The 22,710-nt window shown below is 34.0% G+C and overlaps 1 protein-coding gene across 1 annotated transcript in view; it reads left to right on the forward strand.

Moving 5' to 3' along the window:
• The window catches only part of C12H14orf39 (chromosome 12 C14orf39 homolog), a 48,226-nt gene that overhangs the window by 19,442 nt on the left and 6,074 nt on the right, over positions 1 to 22,710 (forward strand). The window contains exons 7-17 of the mRNA XM_061158364.1: positions 277 to 397; positions 1,359 to 1,450; positions 1,846 to 1,979; positions 2,761 to 2,837; positions 8,978 to 9,063; positions 9,150 to 9,208; positions 12,260 to 12,321; positions 13,361 to 13,533; positions 14,914 to 14,919; positions 15,208 to 15,346; positions 19,250 to 19,307. Of these exons, the coding sequence (XP_061014347.1) occupies positions 277 to 397; positions 1,359 to 1,450; positions 1,846 to 1,979; positions 2,761 to 2,837; positions 8,978 to 9,063; positions 9,150 to 9,208; positions 12,260 to 12,321; positions 13,361 to 13,533; positions 14,914 to 14,919; positions 15,208 to 15,346; positions 19,250 to 19,307 (1,007 nt within the window). The remainder of the gene's footprint in view (positions 1 to 276; positions 398 to 1,358; positions 1,451 to 1,845; positions 1,980 to 2,760; positions 2,838 to 8,977; positions 9,064 to 9,149; positions 9,209 to 12,259; positions 12,322 to 13,360; positions 13,534 to 14,913; positions 14,920 to 15,207; positions 15,347 to 19,249; positions 19,308 to 22,710) is intronic.

Raw genomic sequence — 22,710 nt, forward strand, 5'->3', positions numbered from 1 at the left:
AACTGCCCTGTGAAAAAATTTAACTGAAAGAAAAAATCCTAACATGTATTTTGATGAAATGTTATTTTTAAGCTAAGTATATAATGTAGACAAACAGTAAATTGACAGTTTGCCAGATGTTTGTACTAGTCTTTCTGCTGTTTTCAGATACTGTTATTCATATTGCATATATGGTACATATATAATTAATTTTACATAATACTAATTATTTTTGATACAGTACTTATATTATAAATGTGAAAGTTATTTATATAACATAGTTCCTTAACATAAAAGGGTTAATTTGAGATATAAAACACAAGATATTCTTAAACATGCTAACCAGTTTTCCAAAAGATCATGTGACTTGAAGAAAGAAATAGATGACATGGAAATAGAAATTAATTATTTAAACCAGGTATTAATTTTGTTATATGTTTCTAATATGTGTGTTAATGTATAAGTGTAATGATATGTTAGATGACAGTCTAAGAAGAGCTATTTCTAAAGCAACTCAATAATTTATTTGCCTCAGATTACCTTTGGAGTCAAAATGTTTTTAGGTATTGAGTATATTCAACTCTGAGTTTTGGGAAATAGTTTAACTTTCTTTGAATGCTAAGGAAAGAAGATAAAGAAAAAGCAAGTTGGAGCTTAATAATAGGTATTTAAAGTCATTAACAGAGCTTACAGCAGTGCTGTCAAAAAGGAAAACAAGTTATTAAATGACTTAAAAAACTTAATCTAGAAAATTTATGACTGCAATCTTTATAAAGCTAGGCCATATCTAGTTTTTAGCCTTTAAGACTGATGATACATGAAAAAAAAAAGATTGATGATACATGATATTTTCTTGAATATATTTTTAGTGTCATCTATTGAAATGTGGCTTTAATTGATGAGTATGAGAGCCACCAAAGTCACTTAAAAAGTTGAATGGCTAATTTTCTAAATTTTATGAAAATCGTTTTAAAGATGGTATACTTATCATCCATAGGCATGAGGTTCCACATAACAGTAATATCATTTTAGTAAGAAGAAAGTGGGTGTCACTTTCTTTAAAATATATAGTAACTGTTGGACATCCCTATGTAGGGAATCAATGTCTACATTGCTTCTGATTGTCCTTTTTAAAAAGAATGGAAAGTTAATGGAAATCTAGGCTTTCTAATGGAGTTGTAAGGAAAAATAAAAGGAGTATGATTTATTGTTAATTTTGACTGTTTTAGTAACTTTCACTAAAAGATTGTTAGTACTACCAAAAATATAAATCTTGTGATTATGTAGAAAAAAATCATATTCATTAGTTAAGATAACCAAATGTTTCTTAATGCTTTGCAGGTATTTATTTTGTTTTGCTTTGTCATTTTTCTTTTTAGCAGATTGCAAGACATTATGAAATGAAGAATCTTCCAGAAACTCTAGAAGAAAAAAATAAAAATGTAGAAAAGAGAAAGGAATTGAAAGAAAGGTGTGGTGGTGGTTTAGCTGCTAAGTTATGTTGGACTCTTTGTAACCCCATGGACTGGAGCCCGCCAGGCTCCTTTGTCTATGGGACTCTCTAAGTAAGAATACTGGAGAGAGTAGCCATTCCCTTCTCCAGGGGATCTTCCCAACCAGGGTCTCCTGCATTACAGGCAGAGTCTTTACCATTTTAGCCACCAGGGAAGCCCCGAGAGAAAGGTATAGGTAAACTTTAAAATGGGACTTTCTTTATGTGAACAGATATTCTACATTTAAAATTGATTACATATTCTATACAATTTGAGGAGTTTTAGCTTTATAATATCTAAATATCTCTTCTAATTTTAAAATGTGCTAATTTTTACTTAGCTAATATTTAATATTATTCACTCTTCTCTTTAGAACTTTTGAAAAAGATCCACAACCTGTACTTATGTTGAACAAAACCCCTCAAAACAGTCAATTATTTCTTCCATATGAATCTCAGAAATTAGTCAAACCAATAAAGATGCATTCTTCAGAACCAAGAGTTATAGGTACAGTATCTGTTTATTATTCAAAAACTTAATTTTATTTGAGAACATATAAAAAGAAGAAATAAAAAGGAGCAATTTTAGTTATCATTTGGTGTAAGCAAGAGCTAACAATACTGGAGACTTATAGACTCATAAAGTGCCACTTTGGTTCTTTCTGAGAGCAACCAAGATATGCCTTCTATACATAACATTTTTCTTTTTGAGAGAGAAATCTCTCATGATTTTTTAAAAAAAGAGTTTTAGTCTGGTTTCCAGCTATCAGAAGAGGATGAATAACTGTATGTTTTTCATTTGAGAGGTTGTATTGTCAGTATGTATGATTAAAGTCTCTCAGTTGTGTACGACTCTTTGCAACCCCATGGTGGTGAGACTTGTAGTGATATTGTGACTTAGTTACTGAGACATTGGGATCATGTTTTATTCAGTGGATAGATTAACTACATTGTGCTAGGTTAACGACACTAGCTGTTTCATTCCCCATTTACATCACCACTCTTTGTTCTTTGGGTCCCCATTATAAAGATGAGTTTTGTCAGCTACTTTTTAAAATTTAATTTAAAAAATTTACTTATTTCTCTTTAATCAGCTGTTTTTCATTTTACATACATGGTTATTTTAGTAGCTATTATATATTGAAAAATTAACATTATGTAATAATTTCATAATTCTTTAAATATTTTATAACTTGATTTTTTAAATTACAAGGTTAGGTTAAATGTTGGACATGACATTTGATTCTATTTCTGGAATTGATTTGAAGTTGTACAATTTAATAATCTAGATAAAAAAGAAGAAAGTTCTGTGAGGCAGTCAAAGCCTGCCAATGTTGACTTCAAGCAAAAAGAAAATGATGCATGTGTAGGTATTTCTTTTTTACTAGTACAAATTAAATGCTTGCATTAAATGATATAGTGAATGCACTGCATTTAGGATGTGTGTGTATGTGTTATAAATATATTAAACTAGCCATTAGTACAATCTCAGGATCTGAAAAACTTAGGAGTTTTGTATGGTAGCCTGAACATATACTGTAGCCTTCTCCTTTACTTCTAAAAATAAAAGATATTTGAAAATATCAATCCCTGTACCCAATGGAACAAAATCTAAAAGACATTTCTAAAGGAATTAAATTGAAGAGGGAAATTGTGGCACCATCTCCATAATGTCATCATTTCTTGAGTTCCATTGGTGTTTTCTTTTCCTGCTATCCTTATGCTAAGCTTTTACCTCAAGGTTATTTCATGGTCAGAATAACCATTACAACTTGTTATCATATCTTCCTTCTAGTTCTTCTTCAGTTCAGTTCAGTCACTCAGTCGTGTCCAACTCTTTGCGACTCCATGAACTGCAGCAGGCCAGGTCTTCCTGTCCATCTCCAACTCCCAGAGTCCACCCAAACCCATGTCCATTGAGTCGGTGATACCATCCAACCATCTCATCCTCTGTCGTCCCCTTCTCCTCCTGCCCTCAATCTTTCCCAGCATCAGGATCTTTTCAAATGAGTCAGCTCTTTGCATCAGGTGGCCAAAGTATTGGAGTTTCAGCTTCAACATCAGTCCTTCCAATGAACACCCAAGACTGATCTCCTTTAGGATGAACTGGCTGGATCTCCTTGCAATCCAAGGGACTGTCAAGAGTCTTCTCCAACACCACAGTTCAAAAGCATCAATTCTTCGGCGCTCAGTTTTCTTTATAGTCCAACTCTCACATCCATACATGACCACTGGAAAAACCATAGCCTTGACTAGATGGACCTTTGTTGACAAAGTAATTTTTCTGCTTTTTAATATGCTGTCTAGGTTGGTTATAACTTTCCTTCCAAGGAGTAAGCGTCTTTTAATTTCATGGATGCAGTCACTATCTGCAGTGATTTTGGAGCCCAGAAAAATAAGTCTGACACTGTTTCCCCATCTATTTGCCATGAAATGATGGGACTGGATGCCATGATCTTAGTTTTCTGAATGTTGAGCTTTAAGCCAACTTTTTCACTCTCCTCTTTCACTTTCATCAAGAGACTCTTTAGTTCCTCTTCATTTTCTGCCATAATTCACATGCTTTCACATTACTTTGGGGTTATAGAAGGAATAAAAATAGAATTTAAAAACTATTTAAAAGGATACTATAAACCCAAACCTGTGAAATGTAGCCAAATTAGTCTTCAGAGAGAAGTTTATGTTTGAAGACAAACATATTAGAAAATAAGGAAGATTAAAATCAGCCAAACATTAAGTATTAATCTGAAAAGTTGAACTTAAAGTATGAAAAGCTTAACTTAAAATACAAAAATAAAATAATAAATGCAAAAAAGTAGGAATTAATAGAGAAAAGCAGAAATTTATGAAGTTTAAAAATTGGGTCAATTAATATAGCCAAACACTAATAAGTTTCAGCAAGTGTACAGAAAAAAAGAGAAGTCCCCCCTCAAAAAAGAAAACTATAAAGTGAGGGAAAAGTGTGTATCACTACACCTATGAAAGAAATCTTTTCAAAGTCCTAAGATGATACTATGTAAAATTATATACCAACAAACTTGAAAATTTAGGTGAGATGGAAAACTTTTTGGACAATATAAATTGTTAGACTGAAAAAGAAAAACATGAATAGATCAATAACTTAGAAGAAATAGAAATGTAAATGAAACTGAAATGTGAATAAATGCCTATTTCCCTCTTTTCTCCCTTATTTCCCTCCCTTCTCCCTCTACCACACATGCCCTTCAGAACACTTCAGACTCAATTTTTCAGGTGAATTCTGTCAAACCTTAGATCAGAGTTTCTCAATAGTGACACTATTGACATTTTGGATCAGATAATTATTTATTGTGGGGATGTCCACAGAAAAAATTAATTACTCTAGTGATCTACTAGAGTCCAGTAGCACCTCATCTGCAATTTATGACAATCAAAAATATCTCCAGATACTGTCAAATGTCTTCTGAGAGGCAAACAAAGATCATGGCATCTGGTCCCATCACTTCATGGCAAATATATGGGGAAACAGTGGAAACAGTGAGAGACTTTATTTTCTTGGGCCCAGAATCATTGCAGATGGTGACTGTATCCACAAAATTAAAAGATAGTTTCTTCTTAGAATAAAAGCTATGACAAACCTAGACAGTGTATTAAAAAACAGAGACGTTACTTTGCCTACAGAGGTCCATGTAGTCAAAGCTATGGTTTTTCCAGTAGTCATTATGGATGTGAGAGTTGGAGCATAAAGAAGGCTGAACGCCAAAGAATTGGTGCCTTTGAACTGTGGTGTTGGAGAAGACTCTTTGAGAGTCCCCTGGACAGTAAGGAAATCAAACCAGTCAGTCCTACAGGGTATCAATTCTGAATATTCATCAGAAGGACTGATGCTGAAGCTGAAGCTCCACTACTTTGACCACCTGATGTGAAGAGCCAACTCATTGGAAATCAGACCCTGATCCTGGGAAAGATTGAAGGAAGGAGAAGGGGATAACAGAAGATGAGGTGGTTGGATGGCATCACTGACTCAATGGGCATGAGTCTGAGCAAGCTCTGGGAGATGGTGAAGGACAGAGAAGCCTGGCCTGCTGCAGTTCATGGAGTTGCAAAGAGTCGGACACGACTGAGCAACTGAACAACAACAACAAAAGCAAAATAAAAATGACAGAATTAAGACCAATGGCTGTTAAAACAAAAATATTTGGATAAACTTTCCTATTAAAGATATTTTAATTACAGGTAAAATAAGAAAAATCAGTAACTCTTCAAAATGAGTGACTCGGGGAGAATGAAAGACTTGAAACAGTATAAACATTAGTAAAGCAGTGATTTAAGCATTACATAAAATTTAAAGTAAAAAACAATATATTAGTTCTGCCATGTGTGTCATACATGTTTTAAAAAGAAGGTTTCAGGATTTACTCTTTTAACTTGTTTTCCTTTCCTGTATTCAACTTTAGAGGGCTTAGGGGATTTAGAGACACAGACATAAGTTAATTGCATCCAAAGACTGCATCCAAGTACCCTTGCAGTACTTGGATGCAAATTAAAAAATGACAGAATGATCTCTATTCATTTATAAGGCAAACCATTCAATATCAAGGTAGTCCAAGTCTATGCCACAGCCAGTAACACTGAAAAGCTGAGGTTGAACAGTTCTGTGAAGACCTACAAGACCTTCTAGAAATAACAACACCCAAAAAAGATGTCCTTTTCATTATAGGGGACTGGAATGCAAAAGTAGGAAGTCAAGAAACACCTGGAGTAACAGGCAAACTTGGCCTTGGAGTACAGAATGAAGCAGGGCAAAGGCTAATAGAGTTTTGCCAAGAGAACGCACTGGTCATAGCAAACACCCTCTCCCAACAACACAAGAGAAGATTCTACACATGGACATCACCAGATGGTCAGTACCGAAATCAGATTGATTATATTCTTTGAAGCCAAAGATGGACAAGCTCTATACAGTCAGCAAAAACAAGAACGGGAGCTGACTGTGGCTAAGATCATGAACTCCTTATTGGCAAATTCGGACTTAAATTGAAGAAAGTAGGGAAAACCACTACACCATTTAGGTATGACCTAAATCAAATCCCTTACAATTACACAGTGGAAGTGAGAAATAGATTCAAGGGATTAGATCTGATAGACAGAGTGCCTGATGAACTATGGACAGAGGTTCATGACACTGTATAGGAGACAGGGATCAAGACCATCCCCAAGAAAAAGAAATGCAAAAAAGCAAAATGGCTGTCTGAGGAGGCCTTACAAATAGCTGTGAAAAGAAAAGAAGCGAAAAGCAAAGGAGGAAAGGAAAGACATACCCATTTGAATGCAGAGTTCCAAAGAATAGCAAGGAGAGATAAGAAAGCCTTCCTCAGTGACCAGTGCAAAGATATAGAGGAAGACAATAGAATGGGAAAGACTAGAGATCTCTTCAAGAAAATTAGAGATACCAAGGGAACATTTCTTGTAAAGATGGGCACAATAAAGGACAGAAATGGTATGGATCTAACAGAAGCAGAAGATATTAAGAAGAGGTGGCAAGAATACAAAGAAGAACTGTAGAAAAAAGATCTTCACGACCCAGATAATAACGGTGTGATCACTCACCTAGAGCCAGACATCCTGAAATGTGAAATCAAACAAACAAAGCTAGTGGAGGTGATGAAATTCCAGTTGAGCTATTTCAAATCCTAAAACAAACAAACAAAGCTAGTGGAGGTGATGAAATTCCAGTTGAGCTATTTCAAATCCTAAAACATGCTGTGAAAGTGCTGCACTCAATATGCCAGCAAATTTGGAAAACTCAGCAGTGGCCACAGGACTGGAAAAGGTCAGTTTTCATTCCAATCCCAAAGAAAGGCAATGCCAAAGAATGTTCAAACTACTGCACAATTGCACTCGTCTCACACGCTAGTAAAGTAAAGCTCAAAATTCTCCAAGCCAGGCTTCAATAATACGTGAACCGTGAACTTCCAGATGCTCAAGCTGGATTTAGAAAAGGCAGAGGAACCAGAGATAAAATTGCCAACATCCGTTAGATTATTGAAAAAGCAAGAGAGTTCCAGAAAAACATCTACTTCTGCTTTATTGACTATGCCAAAGCCTTTGACTGTGTGGATCACCACAAACTGTGGAAAATTCTTAAGGAGATGGTAATACTAGACCACCTGACCTGCCTCTTGAGACGTCTGTATGCAGGTCAGGAAGCAACAGTTAGAACTGGACATGGAACAACAGACTGGTTCCAAATAGGGAAAGGAGTACATCAAGGCTGTATATTGTCACCCTGCTTATTTAGCATCTATGCAGAGGATATCACGAGAAACGCTGGGCTGGATGAAGCACAAGCTGGAATCAAGATTGCTGGGAGAAATATCAATAACCTCAGATATGCATATGACACCACCCTTATGACAGAAAGCAAAGAAGAACTAAAGAGCCTCATGATGAAAGTGAAAGTGGAGAGTGAACAAGTTGGCTTAAAACTCAACATTCAGAAAACTAATATCATGGCATCTGGTCCCATCACTTCATGGCAAATAGATGAGGAAACAGTGGAAACAGTGACAGACTTTATTTTGGGGGGCTCCAAAATCACTGCAGATGATTTCATGACTGCAGCCATGAAATTAAAGAACGCTTGCTCCTTGGAAGAAAATTTATGACCAACCTAGATAGCATATTAAAAAGCAGAGACATTACTTTGCCAACAAAGGTCCATCTAGTCAAAGCTATGTTTTTTCCAGTGGTCATGTATGGATGTGAGAGTTGGACTATAAAGAAAGCTGAGCACTGAAGAATTGATGCTTTTGAAGTGTGGTGTTGGAGAAGACTCTTGAGAGTCCCTTGGACTGCAAGGAGATCCAACCAGTCTATCGTAAAGGAGATCAGTCCTGGGTGTTCATTGGAAGGACTGATGCTGAAGCTGAAACTCCAGTACTTTGGCCACCTGATGGGAAGAGCTGACTCATTTGAGAAGACCCTGATACTGGGAAAGATTGAAGGCGGGAGGAGAAGGGGACGACAGATAATGAGATGGATGGATGGCATCACTGACTCAATGGACATAAGTTTGAGTAAACTCCGGGAGTTGGTTATGGACATTGATGCCTGGCGTGCTGCAGTCCATGGGGTCGCAAGGAATCAGACATAACTGAGCGACTGAACTGAACTGAACTGAGCATAAATTAATTAAATTAAGAGTTAAGATTCACTTAATTAATCATGAATAAGGAAGACAAAATTTTAAGTTTACCTTAAATGTATATATACTATCATGCATAGTAATTATACTTTTCAAAAACATCAAATTCCTTGAGACTCTTCTACATTTCTGTTTCCCAGTCTTTGACTTAATGTTTTGTATACAGTGGTTTCATTTAATGTTTGTACTCATCAGTGTTGATAATAATACTGATGATGAGGTGGGTGACAATGTTCTATGAGAGTCCTGAGTAGCCATGGCAAGCAAAACATTTTATTGTTTTGTATAGTCAATTCTAATGCTTAATTTTTTTTGTTCAGGTATTGAATGACTCTGCTGTAAATAACCATCCAAAATGTACACATGTTACAGCTTTTAAAAATTCACAAAATGTTATGCAGTTCAGGTAACCTTTAAAAATCATAAATTGACTTATTTTCTGAAATGATCAACTCAGTAAATAATATAAAAATGTTGTTTATTGTATTTTAGATTAGTAACCCCACAGAAACAATCAAACTGCAATCAATGGTTGGAAAAGAGAGATACAGGTATTTGCCATTTATATTATTCCTAAGAAATGGGAGTAACAAGTTATATCAGATTTTTATACTAGTCAAATAAATTATTTGGGTTGTTTGCATCTCTGGCTAACTCACCGTGCATGCCTGGTTTTAAAATACATTTTTCTTAAATATAAAACAAATACGCTTATTGTAGAAAATTTGGAAAATGGAGAAAAATATAAAAGAAGCAAAAATACCAACCACCCAGGTATAACTGATACTACACATACTATTGTATATTTTTTTCTCTATGCATATGTTTTTTTTTCTTTTTGTTTGTTCCTTCAAATTTGAAGCATATTATGTATATTACATTGGATCTTTTTCTTTCCACTTGATATGCCCTTGAGGATATTTTTCCATGCCATTAAACAGATTTTATTTGTGATGACTTATAATATATCTTTGCATGGGTATGCTTTAATTTATTTAGCAGTCTCTCACACTGAATATTTTGTTATTTCTAGATTTTGTTGTTGTTGTAAATGATGCTACTATATTCTTTTATATAAATATTTTGCTATCTTAGATTATTTTCTTTGATTAAATCATAGAAAGGTCACAGGATATATATGTATGATTGTGTTATCCTAGAATCAAGTAGTTTTTAGAGCTTTGATGCACCCTTGAGAGACAGAGACTCATTCTCTATCTCTGTGTGTGTGTGTGTATATATATATAAACTGTATGCACACATATATATGTATATATAAAATATATATCATAGAGACACACAAATATATATATATTTTTATTTATATTTATATAATTATTTTTATTTATATATAAGTATATTATATATAATATATAAATTATTTATATAATATATAATAACATGAAAATAATATATAAATATATTATATAAATTATATATAAAAAATATATAATATATATATAGTTGCCCCTGATGCGAAGAGCTAACTCATTGGAAAAGACCCTGATGCTGGGAAAGATTGAAGGCAGGAGGAGAAGGGGACAACAGAGGATGAGATGGTTGGATGGCATCACCAACTTGATGGACATGAGTCTGAGCAAGCTCCGGGAGTTGGTGATGGACAGGGAAGCCTGGCGTGCTGCAGTCCATGGAGTTGTAAAGAGTTGGACACAACTTAGTGACTGAACTGACTGACTGATAGTTGCCCAGTAAAAAGTAGTAATTAGGCTATATAAAAGTATCTCTTCTTGACTTATTTTGAAATTTTAAAAAATGACTCATTCTGGTAGTAAATATATGCATATTCTGCATGGTCATATAATATACTATAAGCCTATTCCTCTCACTCTCAATATAGGATTCAACCAAGACAATATGCTTAGATGGATATTCCTCCAACTTTCTTCTGGAAAAAAGGATTATGACTTATCTATCCAGGTGATATATTTCACCTGTTTATAATCCTCTGTATATGCTAAGCTGACAGAGTGTTAGACAGGGAGGAATGGATAATCTCTATGAACAATATACCCCCTAATACAGATACATGGGAAAATGTATGTATCTGGCATAGTCCCAGCTGCCATTGAGCCTATATGGTGAGGCTCCACACTCAAGAAGGTATATAATTATCTTAGAAGAAGAAAGATTCTCTTCAACAATCTCCAAGCCTATCTTTTGAAGAAGTTAATATATGGTGAAAGTAGTAGTGTGATTAATGCAAGAGGCAAACCTATAAAGCTTTCAGATGACCAAATAGGAAAACTTCCGTTCAAGATAGGAAAGAATTTCTTTAAAAAAATGAAAAAGCACAATCATAAAAGAAGTATTGATAAATTTGGTTATTAAAACTAAGAATTTCTATTCATCAAAAAACACTTTAAAAAGAATGGGAGCCAAGAGAATATATTTTTAATAAACAAAACTGTCAAAGCACTAGTTTCCAAAAATGTGTAAAAAACTTCTGCAAACCAAGAAGAAAACCACAGACAACCCAATTAGAAACATGTGCAAAATAATTATGAATAGGCATTTCAAATAGAAAAACTTTTGTAGCAGATAAACATGTTAAAAAAATGTTCAGCAAATCAGGAAACTGAAAAATAAACCCACAATGAGATATCATTATACCCCCATCAGATTAGCAAAATTTGGAACGTCTGACAATGTTCAGTGTTGATGAGAATGTAGGACAATTAAAACTCTCGTAATTATTGGTAGAAACTTTTAATATGTCATTTATAAATAACTTATTGACATATAACTAAATTATAATTGGAGCTCATAATTTTGTCCTGTGAAATTGAATAATTCCCTAGGATGGCCAGTTGCCACAACAAAAATTGGTGAATAGTTTCAAAACTAAAATTAGAGAATAGTTTAACATCTGGTAAAATGGAAGATACACATACCCTATATTTTGTAATTCCACTCCTAGGTATGTACCTAGAGAAATACAAGTACATACATACAAGTATATATGTAGAAGAGTGTTAAAATCATTGTTTGTAATAGCCTCAAAACAGAAACACCCCAAATGTCCATCTGTAGTTGAATGGATAGTATTGTGTCACATTGTGTTGTGTTTGTATAATGGAATACTTTACACCTATAAAAGTAAGCAAACTATGTCTATATGCAACAATATAGATGAATCTCATGAGTGTATTAAACCAAAAAAAGCATGACAAAGAGCACATACATTATTATTTCATCATATAACATTTAAAACAGGAAAAACCATATTGCTTAAGTGATAAACTGATAAAGCAAATCAGGGTAATGATTATCACAGAAGTCAGGATAGTGTTTACCACTGAGAAGGAGGCTATGGGGAATATGGAGCCTTTTGGAGAACTCATAATGTTCTATTTCTTTACCAAGGTGGCAGTTACATGGGGTGTTCTCTTTATAATTTTGTTTGTTAAACTGTTCATGTAGGTTTTATTCTCTTATATTTATATATTCGATTGAAGTATCTAAAATTTCCATTTTTATAGACCAAGAACAGTTAAATATTGGCAGTTTCATATGGTTTAATTTGTTTTATTTATAATTAAGTTTCAAAAAGAAAAAGTAATTTGTTCTCATATAACAAACAGATGCTGAGTGTGGAGATAAAGAGACGATAAGACAATTGCCAGAATCAAAATGTGCTTCACAAGTAAGTCAAATGTTTTGTTTTTAATTTCTAAGCAGAATATTCTAATTTAAATATTGTTTTCATTTTAATTTCAGATTTGGGATAATGAAGCTTATTTATGTGAGGTCTGGATGTTATTAGCTTAGTAATCAAGTTGCTGTGATGTTACAGATTCTATTCCTTGGAGGAGTTATAGATTTAAAAGTGAAACCACAAAAAGTTTACATGAAATATTTAAAAAATTGTCATTAGTAATTGACTATATATATTGATACCACAACAACTAAATTATAACTGAAGAAAGAAATTTTGTTTGGTAAGATTGAATTATTAGCCAAGGCTGCCACAAAAATATCTTCAAAGTATTTTTCAATAGTAGATAGCTTTAGTGATTATAGGTGTATGCCTACATGTACTGTAGCTGCTAAGGGATAAGACAAGAGAAACAGCAGTAGGATTCTACTATAAAGAAACACAGGTAAAAAGCACACTTAAATTTTTTTGCTGGAGGGTCCCAAATAAATTGTTTCCAAATGGGATTTGGTAACAAATATTTGAGAAATCATATTCCCAGCTTACCAAATGATATAAAGGGGAGTTAGTATTCGAGTTCTCAGTTTTGTACGGAAACTAGTATAATGAATTTATAAGGGCAAAAAGAGCTAAGAACATAACCAATGAGAAAAAGATTGCCCTTTTCTTTCAAAGGGGTATACAAATCTTGATCCAGAGCACAATGTGGAAATTTTGAAAGGAAAATATTTCTAACCATTTTTCTTCATCAGAGTATATCCTGGTTATGAGTTAATTTTTCAGGTATTGATAGGTGAGATAGAGCTGGGAAGAAAAAAATTAGAAAATTGAAAATATTCTCCTGTTTGCTGACAGGTATATTTTGGTATCAGTTTCACTAATTATTCTTATTTCACTTATTTTTTTTATGAATTGATAACATCATATGTTAATATTGATGTTTTTAACCTCACATATTTTTACATATGTGAGTTTATTAATGCAATGATATTCCTTTTTATAGTTTTCTGTTACTTTGAATTTGCAGATTACATATGCAGAACATTTTGGGAAGCCAATAGAAAGTAATAGTGATGAAGTAGAAGAAAGGGCTGGGATTTTTCCACGAACTCCTGAAATTCCTTTATTTTTAAGGACTCCTGAAGATGTGAAAACACCTGACTCTGTGGAGAAATTACCTAAAACCCCCTCATTTGAAATGTAAGATTTTAATTACTTTAATCCAAGAATCTATATATTTTGAATTATGTAAATAATTGATAGGAATAGTAAAATGCTTAATACCTCTAACTTTAAAAAGTTTTCTATTATAGACTATTTCAAATATACAAAGGAGAGAGGTTAGTATAATGAATGCTCATATACCTACCACTCTGGCATCTCATTTCATAGACCCTCTTCCCCATTTTCCCTGAAATGTTTAGTTGAAGGTAACATGGATCCTGAGTACCTATTAAGTTCAATATTATAAGATTTAAGATTTTCAGAAGAATAAAAGATGTATGGAAAATATTAAAATGTCAAGCTAAAAAGTTACTATCACATTTGGTAGATTGTGGACATCATTGAATAATATTCCAGCAGTCATTTTGCCTTAATGTTGTAGTGTCTTAAACAAAAACTGCCATTATTTAAGTAACTTTGGTTGACATAAATATCTCTAACATCGTTATTTAACTTTGGAAACCACAGATTTGTAGTTTACAGCCAAAAAACTAATGCTATATTTAAGCTTTTTGTTTAGTTCAGTCTTTTCTTTGATGCTGAATCCTGGGATTCTTCTAAAATATGTGTCAAATAGATTTCACTTCATCAGGAATCTCTCTCCTGTGTTCTCCTCTGTATTTTAAATTGCTAGTAAGATTTTTATGTATAAACGTCATGCTGTTGACTCAAACACAGGATGTTCAAAATAGAATTTATCTTCAAATCTGGGAACTGTTAAAGGGTGTAGCAATCATATACTAAAACCTCTCTTTATGGATGAGAAAACAAATCTGTAAAGTGACTCATTAACAGTCATGGAGATAGTTATGGAGGTATCTTCAGACTTCTATTATTTAACACTTAATACACTGTTAAGTGAATTTGAGTGTAAGCATTTTATAAGTATTGCTCCTTTCATGTTCACAACAGCTTTGTGAGATGTAAGTACATTATTATCCTTATTTTATAGATGAAGAAACAGAATCACAGGTGCTGCAACTCATCAGTGATAGAGTGGAGATTTAAACCCAGGCAGTTCTGCCTCCATAATTCATGGTTTTAACCACTGTGTTATACACTGACTTGTCTAACTATTTTTCCCAAATCATTTTATAACAACTCCCTTATGAAACAATCTGTCATGGCTGGCTTTTCATTAAGACTAAAATTTTGTGACTGCTTTCAAGATCTTGGGGACAGTTTAGCATCAAGTTTAAGAACTTGGACTTTGAGTCTGTGTTGCTACATTCAGATCCCAAGTCTGGCACTTATATTCTTTCAAGCAAATCATTTAATCTTTCTATGCTGCAAAATCCTCTTCTATGAAATGGAGGTGATAGTAATAATGGTAGCTATCTCAGAGGGTTATTTAAGGAATAAGTAAATTAATGATGGTGGAAATACATAGAATAGAGCCTGACAGTATATGCTTAGAAAGAATTCTTTATTATCATTTCATAATTGATTATTATACTTTGTTTAATATTATTCTCCACCCAAACCGTAGGTTTTGTTCTCCATAGGTTTGACACTTCAATAACTACTTCCTCCTTTTTCCTGCTATGCTAATTCTTACCTTTATGACATAGTGCCTATGGTGCTTACCAGTCTGCAATATTTGATAATATGTATTTAACAATTTGATGATTTCTTATTTCTCTGTATCAGAAATAGAGATATGGCTACTGAGAGTCAAACCCAAAAGGACTCCCCTGGATTTTCTTTTTTAATGAGTTATACTTCTCGATCCCCTGGATTGAATTTATTTGATTCTTCTGTATTTGATTCGGAAATCTCATCACATCAGGTACTATGAGAAGCTCGTTTTATTTCTAAAAAATTGTTCACTTGGACCTCAAAAAGTTTAATTCGTTAATATCAAACTTTCTTGAAGCAGTGTGCAAAACAGAGACAATTTATTTTTTAAAAAATTTTATTGAAGTATAACTGATTTACAATGTTATGTTAATTTCTGCTGTTAATTTTTGCTATACAAAGTGATTCAGTTATACATATATATTCTTTTTCATATTCTTTTCCATTATGTTTTGTCTCAGGATATTGAATATAGTTCCCTATGCTATACAGTCAGACCTTGTTGTTTATCCATACTATATATAAAAGTTTGCCTCTGCTAATCCCAAACTCCCAATCCTTCCCTCCCCTTCCAGTCTACCCTTGGCAACTGCAAGTCTGTTCTCTATAATTTTGTAGATACATTGATTTATATTGTATTTTTAGATCCCACATGTAAGTGATATCATATGGTATTTATATTTCTCTTTCTGACTTACTTCGTTTAGTATGATAATCTCTAAGTCCATCCACGTTGCTGCAAATGGCATCATTTCATTCTTTTTAATGGCTGAGTAATATTCCATTGTATATATAATATATAACACACCTTTACCCATTCATCTGTGAGTGGAAATTTAGGCTATTTTCATGTCTTGACTATTGTAGGTTGTGTTACTATGAACACAGGGGTATATGTATCTTTTTGAATTACACTTTTGTCTGGGTATATGCCCAGGAGTGAGATTGCTAGTTTGTATGGCAACTTTATTTTTAGTTTTTTTGTGAAACCTTTGTACAGTTTTCCATTGTGGCTACATCAGTTTACAGTCCCACCAACAGTATAAGAGGTTCCCTTTTCTCCACAGCCTCTCTAGCATTTGTTATTTGTAGACTTTTTTAATGATGACCCTTCTAACTGGTGGGAGATAATTTCTCATTATAGTTTTGATTTGCATTTCCCTAATAATTAATAATATTAAGCACCTTTTTGCATGTGCCTGTTGGCCAACTGTGTGTCTTCTTAGGAAAAATGTCTGTTTAGGTCTTCTGCCCATTTTTTTGGTTGGGTTGTTTGTTTTTTTGTTGTTGAGCTATATGAGCTGTATGTTTTAGAAATTAAGCCTTGTTGGTTTTATCATTTGCACGGATTTTCTTCCAGTATGTAGGTTGTCTTTTCATTTTGTTTATGGTTTTCTTTGCTGTGCAAAAGCTTATAAGTTTGACTAGCTCCCATTTGTTTATTTTTGTTTTTATTTCCTTTGCCTTGGGAGACAAGAAAACATAGGTGCAATTTATGTCAGAGACTGTTTTGCCTGTGTCCTCTTCTGGGAATTTTATGATGTTTTGTTTTATATTTAAGTCTTTAAGTCATTTTGAGTTTATTTTTGTATATGATGTGAAGGTGTGTTCTAAGTTTGTTGATTTATGCAGCTGTCCAACTTTTCCACCACCACTTGCAGAGGTGGTTTTTAAAAGATTCTGAGTATTAATAGTTTAAAAAAGTTCCCCCATTGTCTTTATGCTTTTAACTTCAAGTGTCTCACATTGATTCTATTTGTAAAAACAGAATCTCAGTATGCAGTGATTTGAAGTGCAGTTAAAGGCAGTTTAAATATTAGTTTGGCTTTATAGTTCTAAACAAGCTTCACATATTCTCAGTGTGAAAAAATTTTCAGGTAATTAGTTGGTCTTTTCCTCTCCATGTGTATGTAGAAACAAAAACTGACAGAATTAAAGAAACAGACGAAAACAAGTTTAGAGATTTTTAACACCCCCTTCTCAGCAATTGATAGAAATAGACAACACAACCAAGAAATATCTTACATAAAATCCAAACAACCCCATCAACCCCCTTGACCTCATTGACAGTTGTAAAACTCCACATCCAACAACTGCAACATATTTATTCTTTTCAAGTGGTGATGGTACATTCACCAAGATAGATAGATCATATTCTGGGCTATTAAATGGTTCTTAATAAATTGAAAAGGATAGAAATCATGTAGAATATTTTCTCTGATCTCAGTGAAATTAAATTGGAAATCAATAAGATATTAGGAAATTCCTGAATATTTATGCCATGGATCAAAGAATAAATTAGAAAAGATTTTTAAATGAATTATGAACATTCAGCATATAAAAATCTGTGGGTTCCTTCCAAAACCAGAACAAAATAACTAAATAATTAATAGAAAAGAAGAAAGGTTTGTCATCAGTGACCTAAAGTTCTACCTTGAAAAGCTAAAAAAAGAAGGTAGACTCAAAGTAAGTACAATTAAAAATAAGAAAGATAAGTCACTGAAATAGAAAACAAACAATAGAGAATATTAGCAAAGCTAAAGTTGGTTCTTTGAAACAAACTATATTTATAAACTTACTAGATTGATAAAGAAAAAGATTAGACAATTTACCTATATAAGGAATGAAAGAGAGGATATTATTATAGCTCCTACTTATTTTAATGATAAGACAGTATTCTGAAATAGAAGACTGGTAAGGGGAAATTCAGTTTCTACATATTAAAATATCCTATAAACCTTCAAGCAATCAAAATAGTGTGATAATGGTACAAGGATTGATTGATTGATCCTTGGCATGGACAGTGTCTTGAAACAAAAGAATTTAGATTGTGGATGAATAGGGCCACAAAATAGGAGGGATAAATTGGGCATTTGTTGTACATGTGCAAAAGTAGATTCTAGTTGCTCAGTCGTGTCCAACTCTTGGCGACCCCATGGACTGTAGCCCCCAAGGCTCCTCTGTCCATGGGATTCTCCAGGCAAGAAGACTGGAGTGGGTTGCCATTTCCTTCTCCAAGATGCTATAGACACATTAAATTTTAAAATGTTAACTATAAAATATTTCAGAAGAAACATAGGTGAGTATTTACCAGATCTTAGGAAGAAGAAGGATTCTCTAAGCATGAAACAGTGGAAGAAGAGGCAAAAGAAAATAAAAATGGTTTTGGTTTGGTTACATAAGAAAATTTTTATATGTCAAAAAGTTTTAAAGGCAAAGCAATAATGTGATATAAAATATTTGTGATAATATGACAAAGAATTAAGATCTTTGTTATGTAAACATCTTATATGTACCAGCAAGAAAATTACTGCCTCATTAGAGATATGGACAAAGTCCATTTGGTGAATAGCTAATTCACTGACAAAGAAGTTCAAGTGACTTAAAAAAATCTCTGGGAAAAACAACTATCCTTATTAATTGTCAAAGTATATAAATCTGTGCATAATAATTTTTATTCAAGTGTGATTTATATTAGACAAAGAAATAGAAGCAATCTAAATGTTTAAACAGAAGAATGTTTGAAACTATATGTTATGTCCATATAGAGGAATATTAAAATGCCTTAAAAGGAATAAAGTTTTAGAAGAATAGTTACATGGAAAAATGCTCATAATGTAATGTTAAGAGGGGGAAAAAGAGAACAGAAAACTATATTTAATGATCATAGCTTTTGAAAAGCCCATTTTATAAAGAAAACAGATTCTTTTGGCAGCAAAAGTTTATTTGAACTGACATGAAGCTATCAAACTGTATTATTTTGTTATACAATAGAACCTGGTTTGTAAAAGGCCTTTAGAATAAAACAAAGTTAATTAGAATTTTAGGTTATATTAATATTCCAAAGTAGGAACTATCATTGGTACAATATGTATTGCCTATTAATATTTTATATATTTCCAGAGTCAAATCAATAAGCCTTATTTTAATACCTCAATGATAGTTTTAAAGATAGATCTCTTTTTAATTGTAATCATATTCTATATAGAATGTTGCCATTTTGTCTACTCTAATTGTGCTTATTAGAAGAACTAGGCTTTGGAGTCTAATGTAAATGCTATACTTACTGTTCTACTGATTTCATGAGTAATATTTAATGGAAATTATTTTTCAGGTTAGTGAACGTTATTCTTCAGGAAATTTAAATCCTCTCTCATCACAACAAGAAATTGGTAAGTGATTTGAAGTTGGCTGTGTATAAAACTTTCACCATTTGTGTTTAGCTTGTCTCTGATTTTCTTAGGCACTTAGTTAATATTCTTTAAAAATTACTGGTACTTCTGCACCACTCACTAATTATTATTTTTAGCCATTTATCTTCTCTCACTTCTCTCACTCTACCAAAACTTGCTTTTTCCAATATTATTAATGACATCAGTTCAGTTAGCTCAGTCGCTCAGTTGTGTCCGACTCTTTGCGACCCCATGGACTGCAGCACGCCAGGCTTCCCTGTCCATCAACTCCCAGAGCTTGCTCAAACTCATGTCCATCGAGTTGGTGTTGCCATCCAACCATCTCATCCTCTGTCGTCCCCTTCTTCTCCTGCCTTCAATCTCCCAGCACCAGGGTCTTCTCCAGTGAGTCAGTTCTTCGAATCAGGTGGCCAAAGTATTGGAGCTTCAGCTTCAGCATCAGTCCTTTCAATGAATATTCAGCGTTGATTTCCTTTAGGAGTGACTGGGTTGATCTCCTTGCAGTCCAGGGGCCTCTCAAGTGTCTTCTCCAACACGACATACAAAAGCATCAATTCTTTGGTCCTCAGCTTTCTTTATGGTCCAACTTACATTATTTGGTGTTAATGACCTACCAATTATCAAACATTATGAGTATTTTATATTTATTATCATATTCAGTCTCTTCACAAAATTTAATATAGTTGAATATTCTTGTCTTCCTTCTGGAGTTTCTGTATTTCTTCTTTTTAAAAACATTTTTGGCAATAGCCTGAGGCATGTGGGACCTTAGTTCCCCCAGCAGAGATCAAACCTGAGTTCCCTGCATTAGAAGACAGAGTCTTAACCACTGGATTGCCAGGGAAGTCCTTGGATTTCTTCTTATCTTGCTGGGGCTTACTTTTTATTGAATTTTTTTCTTCTTTTATCTCTTTATTAATTCATTTATTCAACATATAAATATATATGTATATTACATATATAGTATAGTTGATATCCCTGGAAGAGGGCATGGCAACCCATTCCAGTATTCTTGCCTGGAGAATTCCCATGGACAAAGGAGCCTGGAGGGCTACAGTCCATGGGGTCACAAGGAGCTGGACATGACTGAGTGACTAAGCACAGCACAGCAGCATACTTGATGTCAGATACTACTTCTGGTTGTAATGTTAGAATAGTGGACAAAAATGCAAAGTTCTCACAGGGTTTATTTATGTTCTAGTGGGAGAAGTTGAAAATAGACAACCATTATATGCCAGGTAATGCCCTAAAAAGAGTTGATTTGGGTTTGAATTGGCAGCCAGACTCATGTGTCACAAATTTTAGTCTTAGGTTTAATTAGTTTTATAGAAAGATATGGTATAGGTGATAACAGCATGTACAGCACCTTTGTCTCATTGAGAGACTCACTAGCTACCAAAATAATAATAAACTTTCTTTTGCTACCATATCCACAAGGGACATGTAAAGCCACTATGAATAAGAGGAATGGCACGGGTAAGTCATCTTGACACACAAAAGCAGCAGGCTCAGTTTCCCACCAGTCTTTTAATACCATTCTAGTCATGAGGCCCAAAGACTTTGTATCAGCTCACAGTTCCTCTAATTAAGGTATCGTCCCACCCAGTAGACTAGGCAGACATATCATTCTACATTTACCATAATTCTGTATTTTCTAACAAAACAGTGCTATGAGGAGTCAGACTCCAAAGTCATTCTTCCAGGTGGGCCTGGATAAGCATGGGCTTGATGTTAAATCTAATCACTTGTAGCGATAAGTATTTCGAAGAAAAGTTAAGCAGAGTAAGGGAAATAGGGAGAATTTGGATTGGGAAAATAGTTGCTGTGTTATGAGAGAATCAGAGAGGGCATCACTAAAAGGTAGCATTTGAGCAGAGACCTGAAAGAGGTGCAGGTTCTAGGCACAGGGTGCAGAGACCTTGAGATAGGACTGTGCTCAGCATATTCATTGAACAGCAGCTAAATTGATATGATTAGGATAAAATAAAGAAGGAAAAACCAGTAGGAAATTGAATCAGAGAAGTTGGAGGGAGAACACACCATACTAGACCCTTAAACCATTTAAGGACTTTCAGGGGCAGGGTTTCTGTTTGAGATGGGAAGCTATTAAAGAGTTTTCAGCAAGGACTGAAATGATCTGACAGGTTTTTTTTTTAAATTGGAGGCTAATTACAATATTGTGGTGGTTTTTGCCATACATTCACATGAATCAGCCATGGATGTACATGTGTTCCTCATCCTGACCCTCCTCCCACCTTCTTCCCCATCCCATCCCTCAGGGTCATCCCAGTGTACCAGCCCTGAGCACCCTGTCTCATGCATTGAACCTGGACTGGTGATCTATTTCACATATGATAATATACATGTTTCAATACTGTTCTCTCAAGTCATCCCACCCTCGCCTTCTCCCTCAGAGTCCAAAAGACTGTTCTTTACATCTGTGTCTCTTTTGCTGTCTCGCATATAGGGTCATCGTTACCATCTTTCTAAATTCCATATATATGCGTTAATATACTGTATTGGTGTTTTTCTTTCTGACTTACTTCGCTCTGTATAATAGGCTCCAGTTTCATCCACCTCATTAGAGCTGATTCAAATGATTCTTTTTAATAGCTGAGTGATATTCCATTGGGTATATGTACCACAGCTTTCTTATCCATTTGTCTACTGATGGACATCTAGGTTGCTTCCATGTCCTGGTTATTGTAAACAGTGCTGCAATGAACAGTGGGGTACACGTGTTGCTTTCAGTTCTGGTTTCTTCGGTGTGTAAGCCCAGCAGTGGGATTGCTGGGCCATATGGCAGTTCTATTTCCAGTTTTTTAAGGAATCTCCACACTCTTCTCCATAGTGGCTATACTAGTTTGCATTCCCACCAACAGTGTAAGAGGGTTCCTTTTTCTCCGTGCTTTCTCCAGCATTTATTGTTTGTAGACTTTTTGATAGCAACCATTCTGACTGGCGTGAGATGGTACCTCATTGTGGTTTTGATTTGCATTTCTCTGATATTGAGTGATGTTGAGCATCTTTTCATGTGTTTGTTAGCCACCTGTATCTTCTTTGGAGAAATGTCTGTTTAGTTCTTTGTCCCATTTTTTAATTGGGTCGCTTATTTTTCTGGAATAGAGCTGCAGGAGTTGCTTGTATATTTTTGAGATTAATTCTTGGTCAGTTGCTTCATTTGCTATTATTTTCTCCCATTCTGAAGGCTGTCTTTTCACCTTGCTTATAGTTTCCTTCATTGTGCAAAAGCTTTTAAGTTTAATTAGGTCTTAAAGTATTGCTTGGCTACTTTATGGAGAAACAGACCTTATGGAAGTGTGAGGGAAATCAGGGAGATTTATTAGGAAGCTATTGAAATAATACAGGTGAGAACTGATAA

Source organism: Dama dama, chromosome 12, assembly GCF_033118175.1.
Source record: "Dama dama isolate Ldn47 chromosome 12, ASM3311817v1, whole genome shotgun sequence".
Taxonomy (NCBI): domain Eukaryota; kingdom Metazoa; phylum Chordata; class Mammalia; order Artiodactyla; family Cervidae; genus Dama; species Dama dama.